This window comes from Salvelinus sp. IW2-2015, linkage group LG17 (assembly GCF_002910315.2).
Source record: "Salvelinus sp. IW2-2015 linkage group LG17, ASM291031v2, whole genome shotgun sequence".
Taxonomy (NCBI): domain Eukaryota; kingdom Metazoa; phylum Chordata; class Actinopteri; order Salmoniformes; family Salmonidae; genus Salvelinus; species Salvelinus sp. IW2-2015.
In genome coordinates this window covers 22,244,687-22,264,564 of record NC_036857.1, presented here as the reverse complement: position 1 = coordinate 22,264,564, position 19,878 = coordinate 22,244,687, and the positions used below count along the sequence as shown (strand labels likewise).

Below are 19,878 nucleotides of genomic sequence, written 5' to 3'. Positions count from 1 at the left end.
TTCAGTGAGTGCATGGTTGCCATGATACTCAGATGATCCATTATGGTTTTATGGACTACAACATTGTGAATCGTCAGGCCGCCTTGAAACTACAGTAGCTAGTGTGCACCGTCCGTTGCCATTTATGGTGGGAGAGGTTAGCTAGCTAGGGATTGACGTTCGCGGAGGTTCATTGAAGTCAGCTACTCCAGTGAGGTGGCGGGGAGACAAACACGGTGAGTAACGATTATCTCTAGTCAAAGCAACAGTTTGGGGATAATCAATACTCGAACATGTATATAGGTCGTGAAAATGTTAGAAACGTGTCAGATGGCCAAGTAGGACAGCCAACGTCCAGGCCGGATGGAACGTCTAAGGGAGGCTAACGTTAGCTAAGCAGCTAGCTAACACAACAAGCCGAAGGGAGTTGTCTGTAGCTAGTTAACAGAAGTGGTTCACACGCCTTAGTTAACTAGCCATGTTGGCTAGTTGGACATTAATTGACAAACTATTAAGAATTTAGCCAGGCACTACCTGGTTGGCTCACCTAATTACATAACGTTAGTTGTTAGGTATAACTTTGAATCGGACCGGGGTGGCAACTGTACGGGGGGGACGTTAGTTTAGCTAGCAAACTTCGCCAGCTAACTTGACTGGCTAGGTACAACTGATCCCTTCCCCTTAGTTTTAACGTTACACTGAAACGTTCTTTTGTCGAAGTGATGTCAGACACATAGTTGCAAATTATCTATTAGCTAACGTTAGCCAACTAGTCAGGGTTTCCCAAACTCGGTGCACGTTCTGGTTTTTGACTTATGTACAGTAGAAAGGTTACACAGCTGATAGAAATAATCAACGAATCATTAAGTTTTGATAATTTGAATCCGCATTGTAGTGTTGGCGCAAAAATCAAAACGTTGGGTCCCAAGGATCGCCGAGTTTGGGAAACGCTGATCTAGATGGATAGATTGAGGGGAGGCAGATAGCCTAGTGGTTAGAGCGTTGGCCCAGTTACCGAAAGGTTGATGAATCGAATCCCCGAGCTGACAAGGTAAAAATCTGTCGTTCTGCCCCAGATAAGGCAGTTAACCCACTGTTCCTAGGCAGTCATTGTAAATACGAATTTGTTCTTAACTGACTTGCCTAGTTAAATAAAGGTTGCATTTAGCAAACTAGTTATGTAAGCAAGGGTGGCTAGTGTTGTCTTTTGAGAATTTAAGATTTGACACGTGATTTGACATTCAGGAGCACACCCATGTGCAATAAAAGCAATGTCCCATCAGGTGTTCCTTTTGTATGCATTCAAGTCAGGATTTTTAGACCATATTTGTCAAGTTTAAGACTGAGTGTAGCCCAATATGTACTCTTAAAGGAACCTAACTGTACCGTTACTCCTTTAGGTCAAACTAAGGTCCTTGCATGTTATTTTCAGAGCCAAATTACTCCATCTAAACGTGAATCGATTCTCAAATGCAAAATACACACTTACTGTATGTACACTGTTTTAACCGGCTTCATTAAGGTTGGATCAGACAGTATTTTTAATTGGCAACACTTCTGGTGGCCCCCTTCTGTTATGCACAGGTGATTTGACCTAGACAGGAGTCTGGGGAAGGTACTTGTGCTGTTTTAAAGCTAATTTTCTGCAATTCTATGTATTTTGACATGGCTTAGGCCTATGACCATGTTAGATGAATTCAGAATGCTTTGAACATTAAATGAACACTCAAAATTCGATGACTTTGAAATGTAAAATATGTTTATATTTTTGTCAAACTTTTTTTAGGTAGTTTGACAATTTATTCAGACCGTACATCTTTTGTCTTGCCCATTCACCCTCTGAATGGCACACATACACAATCCATCTCAAGGCTTAAAAATCCTTCTTTAACCTGTCTCCTCCCCTTCATCTACACTAATTGAGGTGGATTTAACAAGTGACATCCATAAGGGATCATAGCATCCAAATCAAATGTATTTATATAGCCCTTCTTACATCAGCTGATATCTCAAAGTGCTGTACAGAAACCCAGCCTAAAACCCCAAACAGCAAGCAATGCAGGTGTAGAAGCACGGTGGCTAGGAAAAACTCCCTAGAAAGGCCAAAACCTAGGAAGAAACCTAGAGAGGAACCAGGCTATGAGGGGTGGCCAGTCCTCTTCTGGCTGTGCCGGGTGGAGATTATAACAGAACATGGCCAAGATGTTCATAAATGACCAGCATGGTCAAATAATAATAATCACAGTAGTTGTCGAGGGTGCAGCAAGTCAGCACCTCAGGAGTAAATGTCAGTTGGCTTTTCATAGCCGATCATTAAGAGTATCTCTACCGCTCCTGCGGTCTCTAGAGAGTTGAAAACAGCAGGTCTGGGACAGGTAGCACGTCCGGTGAACAGGTCAGGGTTCCATAGCCGCAGGCAGAACAGTTGAAACTGGAGCAGCAGCATGGCCAGGTGGACTGGGGACAGCAAGGAGTCATCATGCCAGGTAGTCCTGAGGCATGGTCCTAGGGCTCAGAGAGAGAGAATTAGAGAGAGATCGATGGTATCAAAGGCAGCACTAAGGTCTAGGAGCAAGAGGGCAGATGCAGAGCCTCGGTCTGACGCCATTAAAAGGTCATTTACCACCTTCACAAGTGCAGTCTCAGTGCTATGATGGGGTCTAAAACCAGACTGAAGCATTTCGTATACATTGTTTGTCTTCAGGAAGGCAGTGAGTTGCTGCGCAACAGCTTTTTCAATTTTTTTTGAGAGGAATGGAAGATTCGATATAGGCTGATCGTTTTTTATATTTTCTGGGTCAAGGTTTGGCTTTTTCAAGAGAGGCTTTATTACTGCCACTTTTAGTGAGTTTGGTACACATCCAGTGGATAGAGAGCCGTTTGTTATGTTCAACATAGGAGGGCCAAGCACAGGAAGCAGCTCTTTCAGTAGTTTAGTTGGAATAGGGTCCAGTATACAGCTTGAAGGTTTAGAGGCCATGATTATTTTCATCATTGTTTCAAGAGATATAGTACTAAAACACTTGAGTGTCTCTCTTGATCCTAGGTCCTGGCAGAGTTGTGCAGACTCAGGACAGCTGAGCTTTGGAGGAATATGCAGATTTAAAGAAGAGTCCGTAATTTTCTTTCTAATGATCATGATCTTTTCCTCAAAGAAGTTCATGAATTTATTACTGCTGAAGTGAAAGCCATCCTCACTTGGGGAATGCTGCTTTTTAGTTAGCTTTGCGACAGTATCAAAAATACATTTTGGATTGTTCTTATTTTCCTCAATTAAGTTGGAAAAATAGGATGATCGAGCAGCAGTGAGGGCTCTTCGATACTGCACGSTACTGTCTTTCCAAGCTAGTCGGAAGACTTCCAGTTTGGTGTGGCGCCATTTCCGTTCCAATTTTCTGGAAGCTTGCTTCAGAGCTCGGGTATTTTCTGTATACCAGGGAGCTAGTTTCTTATGACAAATATTTGTAATGTTTTTAGTTTTTATGGGTGCAACTGCATCTAGGGTATTGCGCAAGGTTAAATTGAGTTCCTCAGTTAGGTGGTCAACTGATTTTTGTCCTCTGACGTCCTTGGGTAGGCAGAAGGAGTCTGGAAGGGCATCAAGGAATCTTTGTGTTGTCTGAGAATTTATAGCACGACTTTTGATGCTCCTTGGTTGGGGTCTGAGCAGATTATTTGTTGCGATTTGCAAATGTAATAAAATGGTGGTCCGATAGTCCAGGATTAGGAGGAAAAACACTAAGATCTACAACATTTGTTCCATGGGACAAAACTAGATCCAGAGTATGACTGTGGCAGTGAGTAGGTCCAGAGACATGTTGGACAAAACCCACTGAGTCGATGATGGCGCCCCGAAAGCCTTTTGGAGTGGGTCTGTGGACTTTTCCATGTGAATATTAAAATCACCAAAAATTAGAATATTATCTGCTATGACTACAAGGTCCGATAGGAATTCAGGGAGCTCAGTGAGGAACGCTGTATATGGCCCAGGAGGCCTGTAAACAGTAGCTATAAAAAGTGATTGAGTAGGCTGCATAGATTTCATGACTAGAAGCTCAAAAGACGAAAACGTCATTTTTTTTTTTTTGTAAACTGAAATTTGCTATTGTAAATGTTAGCAACACCTGCGCCTTTGCGGGATGCACGGGGGATATGGTCACTAGTGTAACCAGGAGGTGAGGCCTCATTTAACACAGTAAATTGATCAGGCTTAAGCCATGTTTCAATCAGACCAATCCCATCAAGATTATGATCAGTGATTAGTTCATTGACTGTAACTGCCTTTGAAGTGAGGGATCTAACATTAAGTAGCCCTATTTTGAGATATCACGATCTCTTTCAATAATGGCAGGAATGGAGGAGGTCTTTATCCTAGTGAGATTGCTAAGGCGAACACCGCCATGTTTAGTTTTGCCCAACCTAGGTCGAGGCACAGACACGGTCTCAATGGGGATAGCTGAGCTGACTACACTGACTGTGCTAGTGGCAGACTCCACTAAGCTGGCAGGCTGGCTAACAGCCTGCCTGGCCTGCACCCTATTTCATTGTGGAGCTAGAGGAGTTAGAGCCCTGTCTATGTTGGTAGGTAAGATGAGAGCACCCCTCCAGCTAGGATGGAGTCCGTCACTCCTCAACAGGCCAGGCGTGGTCCTGTTTGTGGGTGAGTCCCAGAAAGAGGACCAATTATCTACAAATTCTATCTTTTGGGAGGGGCAGAAAACAGTTTTCAACCAGCGATTGAGTTGTGAGACTCTGCTGTAGAGCTCATCACTCCCCCTAACTGGGAGGGGGCCAGAGACAATTACTCGATGCCGACACATCTTTCTAGCTGATTTACATGCTGAAGCTATGTTGCGCTTGGTGACCTCTGACTGTTTCATCCTAACATCGTTGGTGCCGACGTGGATAACAATATCTCTATACTCTCTACACTCGCCAGTTTTAGCTTTAGCCAGCACCATCTTCAGATTAGCCTTAACGTCGGTAGCCCTGCCCCCTGGTAAACAGTGTATGATCGCTGGATGACTCGTTTTAAGTCAAATACTGCGGGTAATGGAGTCGACAATGACTAGGGTTTTCAATTTGTCAGAGCTAATGGTGGGAAGCTTCGGCGTCTCAGACCTCGTAACGGGAGGAGTAGAGACCAGAGAAGGCTCAGCCTCAGACTCTGACTCGCTGCTTAATGGGGAGAACCGGTTGAAAGTTTCTGTCGGCTGAATGAGCGACACCGGTTGAGCATTCCTACAGCATTTCCCTCCAGAAGCCATGAGAAAGTTGTCCGGCTGCGGGGACTGTGCGAGGGGATTTATACTACTATCTGTACTTACTGGTGGCACAGATGCTGTTTCATCCTTTCCTACACTGAAATTACCCTTGCCTAACGATTGCGTCTGAAGCTGGGCTTGCAGCACAGCTATCCTCGCCGTAAGGCGATCGTTCGAGTACAGCGACTGCAATTAGAAGGCATCATGTTAATGTTACTACTTAGCTTCGGCTGTTGGAAGTCCTGACGAACCATGTCCAGATAAAGCGTCCGGAGCAAAAAAGTTGAATGAAAAAAAAATTGTGAGGGGAAAAACAAAAAATATAAACTGTAATTAAAAAGTAAAAACCGTAAAGTTGTCAGGTAGCAAAGTAAGGTTGGCAACAAAACGCACAGCAACACGTCTGCAAGTTGTGACCGGAAATGACGAAAAGTGGGGTAAACAATGGGGTAAACATTCACCTGGTCAGTCTGTCATGGAAAGAGCAGGAGTTCCTAATGTTTTGTACATTCAGTGGACACGTACAGTAGTTCAACTAGCTAGTAATTCATTACATTTTCCAGTAGCTTGGTGGTAGTTGAACTAAATTAAAATCTAGGTCGTGTTTTCAGTAGTTAATTACTTTTATACCGTGTAGCTAGGCTAACTACTGGAACTACACAACTTTTTAAAATTAACTTATTCGGTATCGGACTTGCCTAATTCTCACTCGAAACTTTTTTGGGGTTTAATTAATAGGCTAAATTCCATTAATCCGTTAAACATTCTGTTAACATATGACCCCAAAGTGATTTGTTCTTGCAATTTGTAGTCTGATAATACAGATTTACTGATGATACATTTTCATAACGTAGTTTGGATGAACTACTTCATCAAAGTAACTTTAGTTATGTAAACTATATTTTCTTAAGGGTAGCTTTAGTCTAGCGTAACTTCTTCCAATGTGAAGTAATTGGTAGCTTGGTAAACTCCATTTTCAGAGAAGCTTCCCCAACACAGCACGGTAGCATGCACACAATAATGTGATTATTGTGGATAGTCAGGTTAACTTCTACTTGGTCACAATCCCGGATCCGGGAGTACCCTCATCAGTAAAAAAGCTGACTAGCATAGCCTAGCATAGCGCCACAAGTAAATACTAGCATCTAAATATCATGAAATCACAAGTCCAAGACACCAGATGAAAGATACACATCTTGTGAATCGAGCCGTCATTTCCGATTTTTTTAATGTTTTACAGGGAAAACACAATATGTATTTCTATTACCTAACCACGATAGCAAAAGACCCAACCGCATATTTTCACAATTTTTTTACTGCATAGGTAGCTATCACAAATTCGACCAAATAAAGATATAAATAGTCACTAACCAAGAAACAACTTCATCAGATGACAGTCTGATAACATATTTATTGTATAGCATATGTTTTGTTCGAAAAATTTGCATATTTCAGGTATAAATCATAGTTTTACATTGCAGTAGTCTCACCAAAGCAGCTAGAATAACTACAGAAACCAACGTGAAATACCTAAATACTCACCATAAAACATTTATGAGAAATGCACGGTGTACAGCAAATGAAAGACAAACATCTTGTGAATCCAGCCAATATTTCAGATTTTAAGTGTTTTACAGCGAAAACACAATATAGCATTATATTAGCTTACTACAATAGCCTACCACACAGCCGCATTCATTCAAGGCACGTTAGCGATAGCGAATAAACCAGCAAAAGATATTAATTTTTTCACTAACCTTCTCAAACTTCATCATATGACAGTCCTATAACATCATATTACACAATACATATATGATTTGTTCGAAAATGTGCATATTTAGCGGTACAATTCGTGGTTGAACAATGTGAATACTAGCCAAACAGCACAAAATAATCCGGATATATTTCTGACACTCACATCATCTAATCAAATAACTAATCATATACTTTACTAAAAAATACAGGTTGGACAGCAAATGAAAGATACACTGGTTCTTAATGCAACCGCTGTGTTAGATTTAAAAAAAAATAACCTTATTACGACATACAGCTTACGTTATAGCGAGACAGCGCCCGAAATCTGGGCGAATAATAGTCTAAACTTTTCGACAGAAATAAATAATATCATAAATGGTTCTACTATTTGATGAGCTTCCATCAGAATCTTGTACAAGGTGTCCTTTTCCAGAATAATCGTTGTTTGGTTGTAGAATGTCGTCTTCATCTGTCGATTTAGCTAACAAAGATGGCCATGCGGCATGGAAGTGCCCAACTCACAAATACGCATAACAAAGGAACACGAAAATCGCAATATACTGATATAAACTGATATAACTCGGTTTAAAATAACTATTATGATGTTTTTAACACATATATCAAATAAAATCAGAGCCGGACATATCTAACTTCTAAAACGAAAGCTTTTCTGAACGCAATGCTGAGGTCCCTCTTGCGTCAGGCAAACGGTGAAAGGCCAGACCTTCCGTTCCAAGACGTCTTGTTCGGCCTCAGATCTAGCTAGACACCCCATTCCAACTCTCACTGCCTACTGACATCTAGTGGAAGGCGTATGCAGTGCATGTAGACCCATAGATTCCATGCAAATTAATAAACTGACCCTGGAACAGAGCCTCGATTTCAGATTTCTAACTTCCTGGTCAGAAAGTGTGCTGCCAAATGAGTTCTGTTTTACTCACAGACAAAATTCAAACGGTTTTAGAAACTAGAGAGTGTTTTCTATCCAATAGTAATAATAATATGCATATTGTACGAGCAAGAATTGAGTACGAGGCAGTTTAATTTGGGAACGATTTTTTACAAAGTGAAAACAGCGCCCCCCCTATTGAGAAAAGGTTTTAATGTAATAGTCCTGTTTACATGGACACATCTGAAATCAGGCTACTGATGGGACTTTTGATCAATGCAGGAAATGCAGGACTTATTTTTGCGAAGACTTTTTGATTCTGAGTTCTGACAAAAAGTTTGCATGTGAAAAATATTTATAAGATGATGCATACTTTCAGTTTTTCAGAACTCACTTCACTCGCGCATAAGAGGGATGCTTGCGCTACCACACACTGGCAAGTGCGCAAATCAAATATCCAGCTGGAGCGATGATTATGCTGTTACCATGTCCTAATCATTTGAAAGATTGCTCAGAAAACCAGTTATTTTAATCTGCGTATGATTACCTCGATTATGACATTACGCCAATTAAGATAAGCAGAGTAAGGTGTTTACGTGACTAATGCCATACTTGGCATTCTGTCATAGTCAGTTTATTATTGAATTATTAGCGTGCATGTAAATGTACTCACCGATGAGTAGATGATTCAGGCTAATGTACATCTACTGTTTGGCAATGTGTGTCCCACTCCCAACTCTGTCAAAGTGCAGGCCTAAGATTATTCACAAAAAGTGAATTGCAATTTATATATTTCTTCTGTCTTTTCCCTAGTTTTGTGGGGATTCTTTGGAGTAGCCTAGCTCCTTTGGCTCCCAACACAGCATCCACACCTGCCCACAGATGTCAGTGTGTCCTGGGAACTGCTAGCCTTCCCTCACTAGATGTAGTGGGGAGTTGTCGCTTCCAGCCTTGAGCACAGTAGGTTATGTCCTTAGAGTGGGTGTTTTTGCTATAAAATGAGTTTCAGTGCAGAAACTAGGCTATTCTATGCTGACTGGGAACGCACCACTCACAAAGCATTAGTAAAACATAAAATAACATGTAGGCTTATATTAAGAGAATACTGGGTCTGAACCCTCACTGACTTATAACATATCAAGAGGCTAGTGTGCTCACTGTGCTGGTGTGCAGTGGGCATGGTGGATGTGCTAAGTTCCTGTCAACATGGAAACACTCACCATATCAGCTGTGTTTAGCAGGAATACTAACATTGGGATTGACCATGTGAAGTTCTACAGGCATTTACAGGGATCTACTAAAGTATTGGCGACAGGGACACTCTGCTCTGTTCTTCAGCACTTTAGATTTGAAATGGTACAATGACTATGAGGTTAAATTGCAGACTATCTGCTTTAAAGGAGGAGATTAATATTTTACAACCAAATCTCTATTTTTGGTGTAAATGGAATGTTTTACTGTAGAAGGGTCCAGACACCTTTTTTGTGATTACATGTTTTAGAGAAACTTCACCCAAACAGCAAATAACTTCCTCATCCTCATTGTGTAGTATGGGGGCCCTGAAAAAACATGAACAAAATCTAAAAACATACCCAAAAAACGTCATTTTAGAAACTGCAAAGCTCTCAGTATAGTGATGCAGGTTTTTAGATGTTGTACACATGAAGTTGTCATTCCGAACTTTATCCACAATGTTATAGTCCCCTTTGCACGATTCAAGCCGTCTCGAGTGGTTCCATTTACTGTGTAGCCTGCTGCTACAGGTAACTGCTGTCGTGTCTTTGGCTATGCCGGATTAAGTGTTATGGCATGCTATTCTATAAAATACTTTCTCCGTAATTAATATTACCTGATTGAACTAATCATGTAAATGTAATTAACTAGAGAGGAGGGACACCACGAAATAATATTTATAGAGCTGTTATCTTCCGAATAAACTCTTAAAGACCTAATCATATTTTACATCAATAGCAGTCAATATTAATCGTCATCTTATTCAGTCTCATCTGAAAGTTGTAAATTCTTGGTTATCTTCACGAACCCTGGCTAACAAGTTGAGTCAGCAGTACAAAATTGGGTTTAATTATTTATTTACTAAATACCTAACTAATCACACAGAATCACACATACACAATTAAATCATAACTTGATTACAAATTGCCGTCATAACGTCCCTAGCGGGCGGAACAGATATGACAGCTTGTTACACAAAGGAAAAAGGGCTGGGTTTTAGTGAAAGAGCGGGAGACTGGAACAGAGGCAAAGCTGTGCTATCGTAAATACAGTATCTTATGCATTCTAAATTACRGCCCATTTGGAAAAGGAAAATGCAATAAATATTTACTCTGAGCTGCGCTTCAGTAGGTTGGTGGTAGATGGAAGACCGTGTTGCCAAACCGAGTCCTCTGTCCTTTGAAGAATGTCTCTGGTGGTCACTGGATACGTTGTAGTAACGTCGTTGTGTAGTAGACGGGATACTCTGACTGTCCTTCCTAACCTGTGTTTGTAGCAGCTGTTGCTAACTCAACGGCTAGGAGGTATCACTTCTGTAATGAATACGAGTTCAAAGTTCATACCATTCACAACCAAAGCTCATGCTGATGTTGGCTTAGTTCTGTAGTTATTATCTGAACCATTCTGACATAGGACCGTCGTCCTCATCCTCGGAACAGAAGGTTAAATCTTCGTCAATGGCTTATATAGTGGAGGGAGAGGGGTGTGTCTGAAAAGTTTATAACCCATGTCTCTTCACAGGGGCGGGCCACTGGTTGAGCAGAMGCCCAAYCTTATGAAAACCCAAATCTCTCATTTGGAAGCTAAAATTACATTTAATCTCTTCACAAATAATTTCATATTCAAACATTTGAATTAAACAACAATTCCATGTGAATCCGATATCTCTGATGTTTAGACTTTCCACAGTAGAGTATGTCATTCTATCATTGATGAGAATGTGTCAGAGGGCAACCGAACTGACATAATATACCTTAAGTACCACCGCATATGTTCAGTTGGTCGGATTACCAGAATATAGTTCATTTCCCCCCAACTTCTGATGTTCCCAGAATCTCTATGTTAACCAAAGGGGCTTTCTAATGTCACATCAGTAGAGTAGGGAGAGGAACGGGGGAAAGAGGTATTTATGACTGTCATAAACCTACCCCCAGGCCAACGTCATGACACTGCCAAAATAAAGGAAACATCAACATATAGTGCCTTAATAGGGCGTTGGGCCGCCACGAGCTGCCAGAACAGCTTCAATGTGCCTTGGCATAGATTCTACAAGTGTCTGGAACTTCCTGTGTGGAAGCACCCCATGCTTTTAATATACTTTGTATTAGAGGTCGACCGATTTAATTAGGGCCGATTTTCAAGTTTTCCTAACAATCGGAAATCGGTAATTTTGGACGCCGATTTTGCCGATTTGTTTTTAAAATATATTTTTTTACACCTTTATTTAACTAGGCAAGTCAGTTAAGAACACATTCTTATTTTCAATGACGGCCTAGGAACGGTGGGTTAACTGCCTTGTTCAGGGGCAGAACGACAGATTTTTAACTTGTCAGCTCAGAGATTCAATCTTGCAACCTTAATTAACTAGTCCAATGCTCTCACCACCTGCCTCACGAGGAGCCCACCTGTTACGCGAATGCAGTAAGAAGCCACGGTAAGTTGCTAGCTAGCATTAAACTTATCTTATAAAAAACAATCAATCAATCATAATCACTAGTTATAACTACACATGGTTGATGATATTATTCGTTTTTCTAGCGTGTCCTGCGTTGCATATAATCGATGCAGTGCGCATTCGCGAAAAAGGACGGTCGTTGCTCCAACGTGTACCTAACCATAAACATCAATGCCTTTTTTTAAATCAATACACAGAAGTATATATTTTTAAACCTGCATATTTAGTTAAAAGAAATACAGGTTGGCAGGCAATATGAACCAGGTGTTATTGTGTCACTTCCCTTGCGTTCATTGCACGCAGAGTCAAGGTATATGCAACAGTTTGGGCCGCCTTGCTCATTGCGAACTAATTTGCCAGAATTTTACATAATTATGACATAACATTGAAGGTTGTGCAATGTATCAGGAATATTTAGACTTATGGATGCCACCTGTTAGATAAAATACGGAACGGTTCTGTATTTCACTGAAAGAATAAACGTTTTGTTTTCGAGATGATAGTTTCCGGATTAGACCATATTAATGACCTAAGGCTCGTATTTCTGTGTGTTATTATGTTATAATTAAGTCTATGATTTGATATTTGATAGAGCAGTCTGACTGAGCGATGGTAGGCACCAGCAGGCTCGTAAGCATTCATTCAAACAGCACTTTCGTGCGTTTTGCCAGCAGCTCTTTGCGATGCTCCAAGCATTGCGCTGTTTATGACTTCAAGCCTATCAACTCCCGAGATTAGGCTGGTGTAACCGATGTGAAATGGCTAGCTAGTTAGCGGGGTGCGCGCTAATAGCGTTTCAAACGTCACTCGCTCTGAGACTTGGAGTAGTTGTTCCCCTTGCTCTGCATGGGTAACGCTGCTTCGAGGGTGGCTGTTGTCGATGTGTTCCTGGTTCGAGCCCAGGTAGCGGCGAGGAGAGGGATGGAAGCTATACTGTTACACTGGCAATACTAAAGTGCCTATAAGAACATCCAATAATCAAAGGTACATGAAATACAAATCGTATAGAGAGAAATAGTCCTATAATTCCTATAATAATACAACCTAAAACTTCTTACCTGGAAATATTGAAGACTCATGTTAAAAGGAACCACCAGCTTTCATATGTTCTCATGTTCTGAGCAAGGAACTTAAACGTTAGCTTTTTTACATGGCACATATTGCACTTTTACTTTCTTCTCCAACACTTTGTTTTTGCATTATTTAAACCAAATTGAACATGTTTCGTTATTTATTTGAGGCTAAATTGATTTTGATGTATTATATTATGTTAAAATAAGTGTTAATTCAGTATTGTTGTAATTGTCATTATTACAAATATTTAAAAAAATTAATCAGACGATTAATCGGTATTGGCTTTTTTTTGGTCCTCCAACAATCGGAATCGGCGTTGAAAAATCGTAATCGGTCGACCGCTACTTTGTATCCCTCATTTACTCAAGTGTGTCCTCTATTTTGTCAGTTACCTGTAAAATGGACGGAGGGGTATTGCTCGAGTCGCAACAAAATGGAATATAACGTTGCGGATAAAGTTTGGAATAACACAATTTCATGTGTACAACATCTAAAGACTTGCATCACTATACTGAGAGCTTTGCTGTTTCTAAAAGGACGTGTTTTGGCAGGTTTTGGGTGTTTTTGGAGCCTTTGTTCATGTCATTTTAGGGGCCACTATACTACACAACGAGGATGAGGAAGTGATTTCAAAAACGTGAAATCGCAATACATTTGTCTGGACCCTTCTATAACATGCCATTGACATACAAAGTAGAGATTTGGTTGTAAAAAATAACTTCATTAATTTGATGGTTTTTCATACCTTTCCTATCGGGTGAAAAGTTTAGAAATTACAGCACTTTTTGTACATAGTCCCCACATTTTTAGGGGAAAGTATTGGGACAAATTCACAAAACATTAGGAACACCTGCTCTTTCCATGACAAAATCCCTTATTGATGTCACCTGTTAAATCCACTTCAATCAGCGTAGATGAAGGGGAGGAGACAGGTTAAAGTTAAATGCACAAATATCATATCCCCAAGATATGCAAACCTCTTACCATTACAATGAAAGGGGAGGCTGGCATTTTTTGGGGGGTATGATATTTGTGCGTCTAACTTTCTCACTCATCCTTATTCACGATTCATTCAGGATTATCCGTAATCATGGTAGCGTCCACATTAATGTAGATGTGTTTAGAAACCTATTCTATTCTTATTTACAATAAAAGTGACTCCAAAATGACACTACATTATTTATCATTTGTTTCTATTGGGCACAAAATAATCTGAAACACAACCAAAACTAACAGCAAATGCATCCAACAAATTTGTAGAGTCACAAGCTTGATGTAGTCATTCCGTTCTATGAATATGCGACCAAATACTTAACTTTTTACTACTTTAATAAACATAAGTTCATTAATCCCAATACTTTTGTTCCCTTAAAATGCGGGGACTATGTACAATTTCTAAACAGTTCACCTGATATGGATGAAAATACCTTCAAATTAAAGCTGACAGTCTGCACTTTAACTTCATTGTCCATTTGTATCATTTCAAATCCAAAGTGCTGGAGTACAGAGCCAAAACATCAACAAATGTGTGACTGTCCCAATACTTTTGGAGCTCACTGTATTTGCTTAAGCGCTACTCCAGATGTGTCACCTGTAATCAGTCAACTAAAGGCCATCAGATAAAAGTGAAATGTCTTTCTGAAACCTTTGTGACACACTTTGTTTCGTATTCTTATTGCAGCTGTAGGTTTAACTTCTGCTTCTAAAAATGGCCTAATATCAGAAACAAACACAGAAGTGTCCTTTCTTGGTGTGGTCATTATTTAAGAAGAGCAATGGTCATTCTCTTACTATTATCTCTGTTCTGTTTTCTATATGCACATAATTTTCACAGAGGAAGGGGTGTATTGCAATGGCATGAGGATTGAATGGACCTTTGTAACATCCCGCATACCGCCCAGCTCTCCGTTGTAGGCCTGTCATGCTGCTGCCGCTTGGAATTTGTTAGGTTTGCATAGCTAGATAATGATAGTGGGTTTGGATTGTTTCCCTGCACAGCACATAAAATGTATTCCTCTCTTGGAGGAGTTTTTGCCTATGCCTGGTAGTAATTCCTATTGGACGTAAAGAGACATTGATTTATTGGAGGAAAAGATGCAATGACAACACGTTAAAGCGATCTCACTTGTTTCCAACGTGGTCCCGTTGGAATACAGACCAAACTAAACAATAACAAAAGGTATCATGGGGATAATATTCTGTAGAGAAAAGTGTCTCTTGGCAGGTGCCTCACGTTTCCATGGCTGGCTCCAAGACAGAACAGGAAACAATTACTGGATAGCTTTGTAATATCAAGTCATAAAAACCTGATTGACTGAGTTTTTTATAATGTGCTAATTTAACAAGCCTTACTTCTCACCTTGCCAAGCTGATAGAGGTGGTGACGCCTCACCCCACATGGCCTTCTCCTATGCATGCTAATTAGATGAAGCTATTTGTGGCACTATGGCTATTGCCTACCGTCTCCATAGAGACTGAGCTGTTTGACAATTAGCATCAGTTCACTGTCACTCAAGTGTTATAGGGCGTCATTTTATAAGGGGAAATAAATCTCTGGGTTATCTTGGCTCTATTTGTTTCCTTCTTTTGAAAAGAAGGCCTTTTCATGTCGGCAGATGTCCCTGGATAGTGAGTCAGAAAGAGATATTCTTCTTTTGGCAGAGGGGAGTTTCAGTTTCTGAATATGTATTGTCAAAGGGGATTACCGCGACAAGGCAGTTATGTTTAGGCTTGGCTATGTATAACTAAAGTAGTTAGATAATGGACGAGCCAAGGGAACCGCCCACAATGTGGCGTCTAGAGCTGATGAAAACTGAAGGGAATTATTGGCTTCTCCTCATCTGTGGCCGGCAATGTGTAAAATTATATAAATAGTGACATAAGTAGGCCTAACCAATGTTCTCTCTCTTGTCTCATCTCTTGCAGACTTTTGTTCCGTCGAGTGAAGTAACCCCACCATGCGTGAATACAAGCTAGTGGTGTTAGGCTCAGGAGGTGTAGGCAAATCTGCACTGGTTAGTAGTACCGCCATGCCTAGGTTTCTGTTATGAGTCATTCTGGGTGCATTGAGTGCAGAGCTTTAAAGTGCGACCATTTTGGTCGCATATACCCCTAAATATTTTGTTGTGTGACTTGGAATTTAAATTTGTGAGCACCAGTGCACCTAGAACAAAAAATAAGCCAGATAATAATTGTTGTAATGATTAAGCTGCCCTGGAGAAAAAACAGTTGTCTGTAGCCCAAACCGTTGAAAAGTTGTGACCATATTACCGGCACTACATTTTCCCCCCTTCTATTACGCATTGGCGCTGCAGCTAGATGCATCTCCATTGGCGGGCCATATTTTCCATTCATAAACCATGCCGCGGGCTGTTAACAACTTGTTCAGTCGTGTTACCGCATTATGCAGCTCATTAGGAAACTGTGTTTTTCACAATGTTAGCTAACCTAATATTCCACAAATGACTTTGTCATTTCAATGACAGGTATTTGTGTCAACATTTAAACTTTTATAATAAACAGATGTTGTACCCTTGAAACAGATTAGTTTCCAGGGTACAACATGTGCTTCAAATATATTGACAAGTCATATTGGCCCAATAAAGGCTGTATCTAAATCAATAAAAAAATCTTATTTTCTGGTGCTCCTAACTTAGTTAAGAGCACCATATAAACTTTAGGAGCACCAGAAAATACAATTTTTAAATTGATTTAGATACAGCCTTTATTGGGCCAATATGACTTGTCAATATATTTGAAGCACATGTTGTGCTACCAATGAAAGTGTTTAATTTGGAGCCCTGATTGAGTGGCCGTGTTGATTTGGAGAATGTATGTGTCACTCTCTACATTCATGTTCTCCTCCCCTTGCCTTTTCTCTTCCAGACTGTCCAATTTGTACAGGGTATTTTTGTGGAAAAATATGACCCCACAATAGAAGACTCCTACAGAAAGGTATGCTGCCCTATAGTTACCAAGTTTTCAATTGCCACCACTGATGTCAAAATGTTACTAAACTTTACTCCCTCTCTCCCACAGCAAGTTGAAGTGGATGGGCAGCAGTGCATGCTTGAAATCCTTGACACAGCTGGAACAGTAGGTAGAATGTGTCCATGTTAGCCATGGTGACAGATTGTATGTTAACCGTAAATATGACCAGTATGTCATGGAGTCTTTCCTCTGCTGTTCTACAGGAGCAGTTCACAGCGATGAGGGACTTGTACATGAAGAACGGTCAAGGCTTCGCTCTTGTATACTCCATCACGGCACAGTCCACGTTTAATGATCTACAGGACCTTCGGGAACAGATCCTGAGAGTAAAGGACACTGAGGATGTGAGTATTGTAACTTATCAGGGCTCAGTCACTGTCATTGACGTGCTCCAAAACTTGGGCCTCGTCGTCAATGCATTTATTACAGCTGCTATGAAATCTATGATACGTTAATGATTTATATGCAATTTTAATGGTGTTTTAAATTAAGGAGTCTGTTGGCTCTTATCTTGTAATCCTACTGCTCTGAGAGCCATAGGTATTCTCTGTGTGGGAAGAGCATAGCAATAACAAAGTAGAAATGTCATGAGAGATGTTTGCCAGTTTCAGTTTAGCTCTTATTTCTGCCACATGCAGAGTTAGTACATTATTGATTTGTTGCCACGTTATGGAGACTTATATGGCCTATTTTTTTGCTTTGCAAAGCAACAGGGTAAAGAGCTATAGTCTCTCATTGTCTTCTGTCTATTTCTCATTATTTTGTATCAGGTCCCCATGATCCTGGTGGGCAACAAGTGTGACCTGGAGGACGAGCGTGTGGTGGGCAAGGAGCAGGGTCAGAACCTGGCCAGACAGTGGAACAACTGTGCCTTTCTAGAGTCCTCAGCTAAATCAAAGATCAACGTTAATGAGGTAAGCCCCACCGCTTTCACTTCCAGTCACCTGAACTGAATGAATGTATGTTACGTCTCGGAGTTGACGAGAATTGCAATAAGAATATACATCTCGTCAAGTAAACAAGTGTGGTTATCTGGAGCTTATAACAGATGTATCTCTAACTACTGGCTCCTTTGGTCTGCTTTAGATTTTCTATGACCTGGTCAGACAGATTAATAGGAAAACACCAATAGAAAAGAAGAAGGAAAAGAAGTCAAATTGCACACTGCTCTGAAGCTCCTCCTTACAGCAGCTCTGAGCCAGGTGAGTGGGCTAAGATGGGATCCAATGGGTGATATGGAATCTGTGTCTAATTTTATTATCATCCCATGAGTATGGCAGCAGCTAATGTACTTGCATTGATATATTTGTTTTCTATCAAAATAAACTGAAAAAAGGAATTAAAAAAGTACCTGTGGAGTAACATGTCCTCTGTCTCCACCTGTAGGAAGCTGCAATACAATACTGGTGCCCAGTTGAAACGTGCCAGCATTTCAAGCCCTTTCAATAATGAATGGAGGTGTTTGACAATAGCAGAAAAGTAATTCTCTACTTCACCACTCTAATAATGGAGGATTCTTCATGGATACTCTTTGCTTCGTAATGGTTAAGAAATCCAGACCTTTTTCTCTCTTTCATTTTGTCAATGGGACAGCCTTGTGATGAAGAGTTTTCCCTTTCCCCTGTTTTATCAATTACAATTTAAAACAAAAAACAGTACCAAGCAATTTATTGTGGATTTGGACAATTAGGTTATTTGATTGCAGATATTTTCAGATCTTTGGCTCATTTCAAATGACAAAATGTTTGCAAAATAAATCATGGTAAATATTGGCCCTTTTCATTACCTTACCCATTTGCACTAATTGTGTCAACAGTAATGCATCAACTTCCATGTTTTCTTTCTCCTATTACTTTTAAGAAGTTGTATTCATCAAATAACATATTTACTAAGTGACTTTGTTTTATATGGGAAGCTGCAAGGCTTTCATCTTTCCCATAATATATTCTAATTCTTGTTTTGTTTTTTTCAATAATGAAGCTTTGGAAAATGTGTGTTTATTAGAATAGGGGAAATGAGGAGACTTGATTTCTGTCTTGAGGTTGAAAATATGTTGTACTAAACCAACTCTATTGTGTCTTGTTACCTTGTCGCAAATGAATTTCCAGCTTTTATGAATGATAAAAAAACAAAAACATTTTCATTATCTTTTGTCAATGCATTTTATTTTCTCTACATGATGATGATAATTAGTAGTTGTGAAGATTTTTTGCCTGTTGCAAGTCTCTAGTGTTTTGCGGGAACATTAAATGATTGTTGGCATAGAATTAGAATGAGACAGCTCGCCTTTCTGAAATACAGCCGTGTCGCATCGTTACTGATGCGCCAACTGCTGCCTCCAATCGTCACAGTTCATCCTGTCTAATTCAGGCCCATTATTTTTAGCCTGATTTAGGTTTCCTTTTTTAATATTATTTTTTAATTTCAAATGATTTAAAAGCCGAAAGCTTATCCTAGAAAATGACCGACGCAGCAGCCAAGCTCGAGATGTTCACATGCAGGAATTGGAGAAATGCAACAGCAGTGGCTCTTCATGAGACGTGGCCACAGCAAAGGCCTACAACTTGGCTTATGAGGAACCACCCAAGGAGGCGCAGGGTGTGTGCCAGGCTTGCTGAGCGGAAAGGCAGACAGGTCACCTGTTATTGTTCTGCAACAGGGTTCGCCTTACGAGAATGTCAGACCTAGCTGACTAAACTCAACTCCATGGTGAAGGAAGTTACTGATGAACTCCACCAATGGGGTTGAGCAGAGACCAGGCTTTGTGGAATTCAGCTCTGACTACATCAATTCGCCCAAGCTCAATACTTCAAAAATGTTTCATTATGAAACGCTTACCTTGTACCTATGTTTGTCCTCTGTGGTTGAATGCCTTTCTTTGTTAGCAGAAATCCATACTTTTTCAATAAACGTTAAGCAAATATAACCCCCCAAACAAACGACCCGCTGTCGTGGGCTGCTCAGCTCGGCACTCTTATTCTCGCTTCAAAAGCAGCTAAATCTGTGGGAAGCTGCAAAGGAAATGGGGAGGAAGGGTGTTTTACCTGGCCACTGTGCCCAGGTTAATGCAGCCACATTGTTGACAAAAAAGGCCTCCAAAGAAGTAAATTAATCCAATCAGCTGAATAATAATTCAGAATAGATCACTTTTTTTCTCCGTGTATATATTTCATATTAAACTGATTATATTTTCTCAAAATAGTAGAAACAAGTTTAAAGTTTTATTTGGACATCAACAT

General features: G+C 40.3%; 1 protein-coding gene across 3 annotated transcripts; it reads left to right on the top strand.

Annotated features, from left to right (window-relative positions):
* Positions 1–114: 114 nt before the first annotated feature.
* On the top strand, positions 115–18,411 carry LOC111976890 (ras-related protein O-Krev). 3 transcript variants are annotated; one of them, XM_024006037.2, is made up of 9 exons: positions 115–215; positions 8,701–8,847; positions 15,575–15,663; positions 16,535–16,603; positions 16,688–16,744; positions 16,843–16,983; positions 17,410–17,553; positions 17,726–17,841; positions 18,026–18,411. In XM_024006037.2, the coding sequence occupies exons 3-8, from the start codon at positions 15,607–15,609 to the stop codon at positions 17,810–17,812; spliced, it is 555 nt and encodes a 184-aa protein (XP_023861805.1). In that variant the 5' UTR covers positions 115–215; positions 8,701–8,847; positions 15,575–15,606; the 3' UTR covers positions 17,813–17,841; positions 18,026–18,411. The 3 variants fall into 3 exon arrangements, with proteins under 3 accessions (XP_023861805.1, XP_023861804.1, XP_023861806.1); XM_024006036.2 differs by lacking the exon at positions 8,701–8,847; XM_024006038.2 differs by lacking the exons at positions 8,701–8,847; positions 15,575–15,663 and having other exon boundaries at positions 122–215.
* Positions 18,412–19,878: the final 1,467 nt, after the last annotated feature.

Bases quoted from the DNA above. Each gene is read 5' to 3' on its own strand.
- LOC111976890 (XM_024006036.2), top strand. From the start codon at position 15,607: ATGCGTGAATACAAGCTAGTGGTGTTAGGCTCAGGAGGTGTAGGCAAA. The intron at 15,664-16,534 runs GTTAGTAGTACC...TTTCTCTTCCAG, and splicing joins GTGTAGGCAAATCTGCACTG to ACTGTCCAATTTGTACAGGG. The intron at 16,984-17,409 runs GTGAGTATTGTA...ATTTTGTATCAG, and splicing joins GAGTAAAGGACACTGAGGAT to GTCCCCATGATCCTGGTGGG.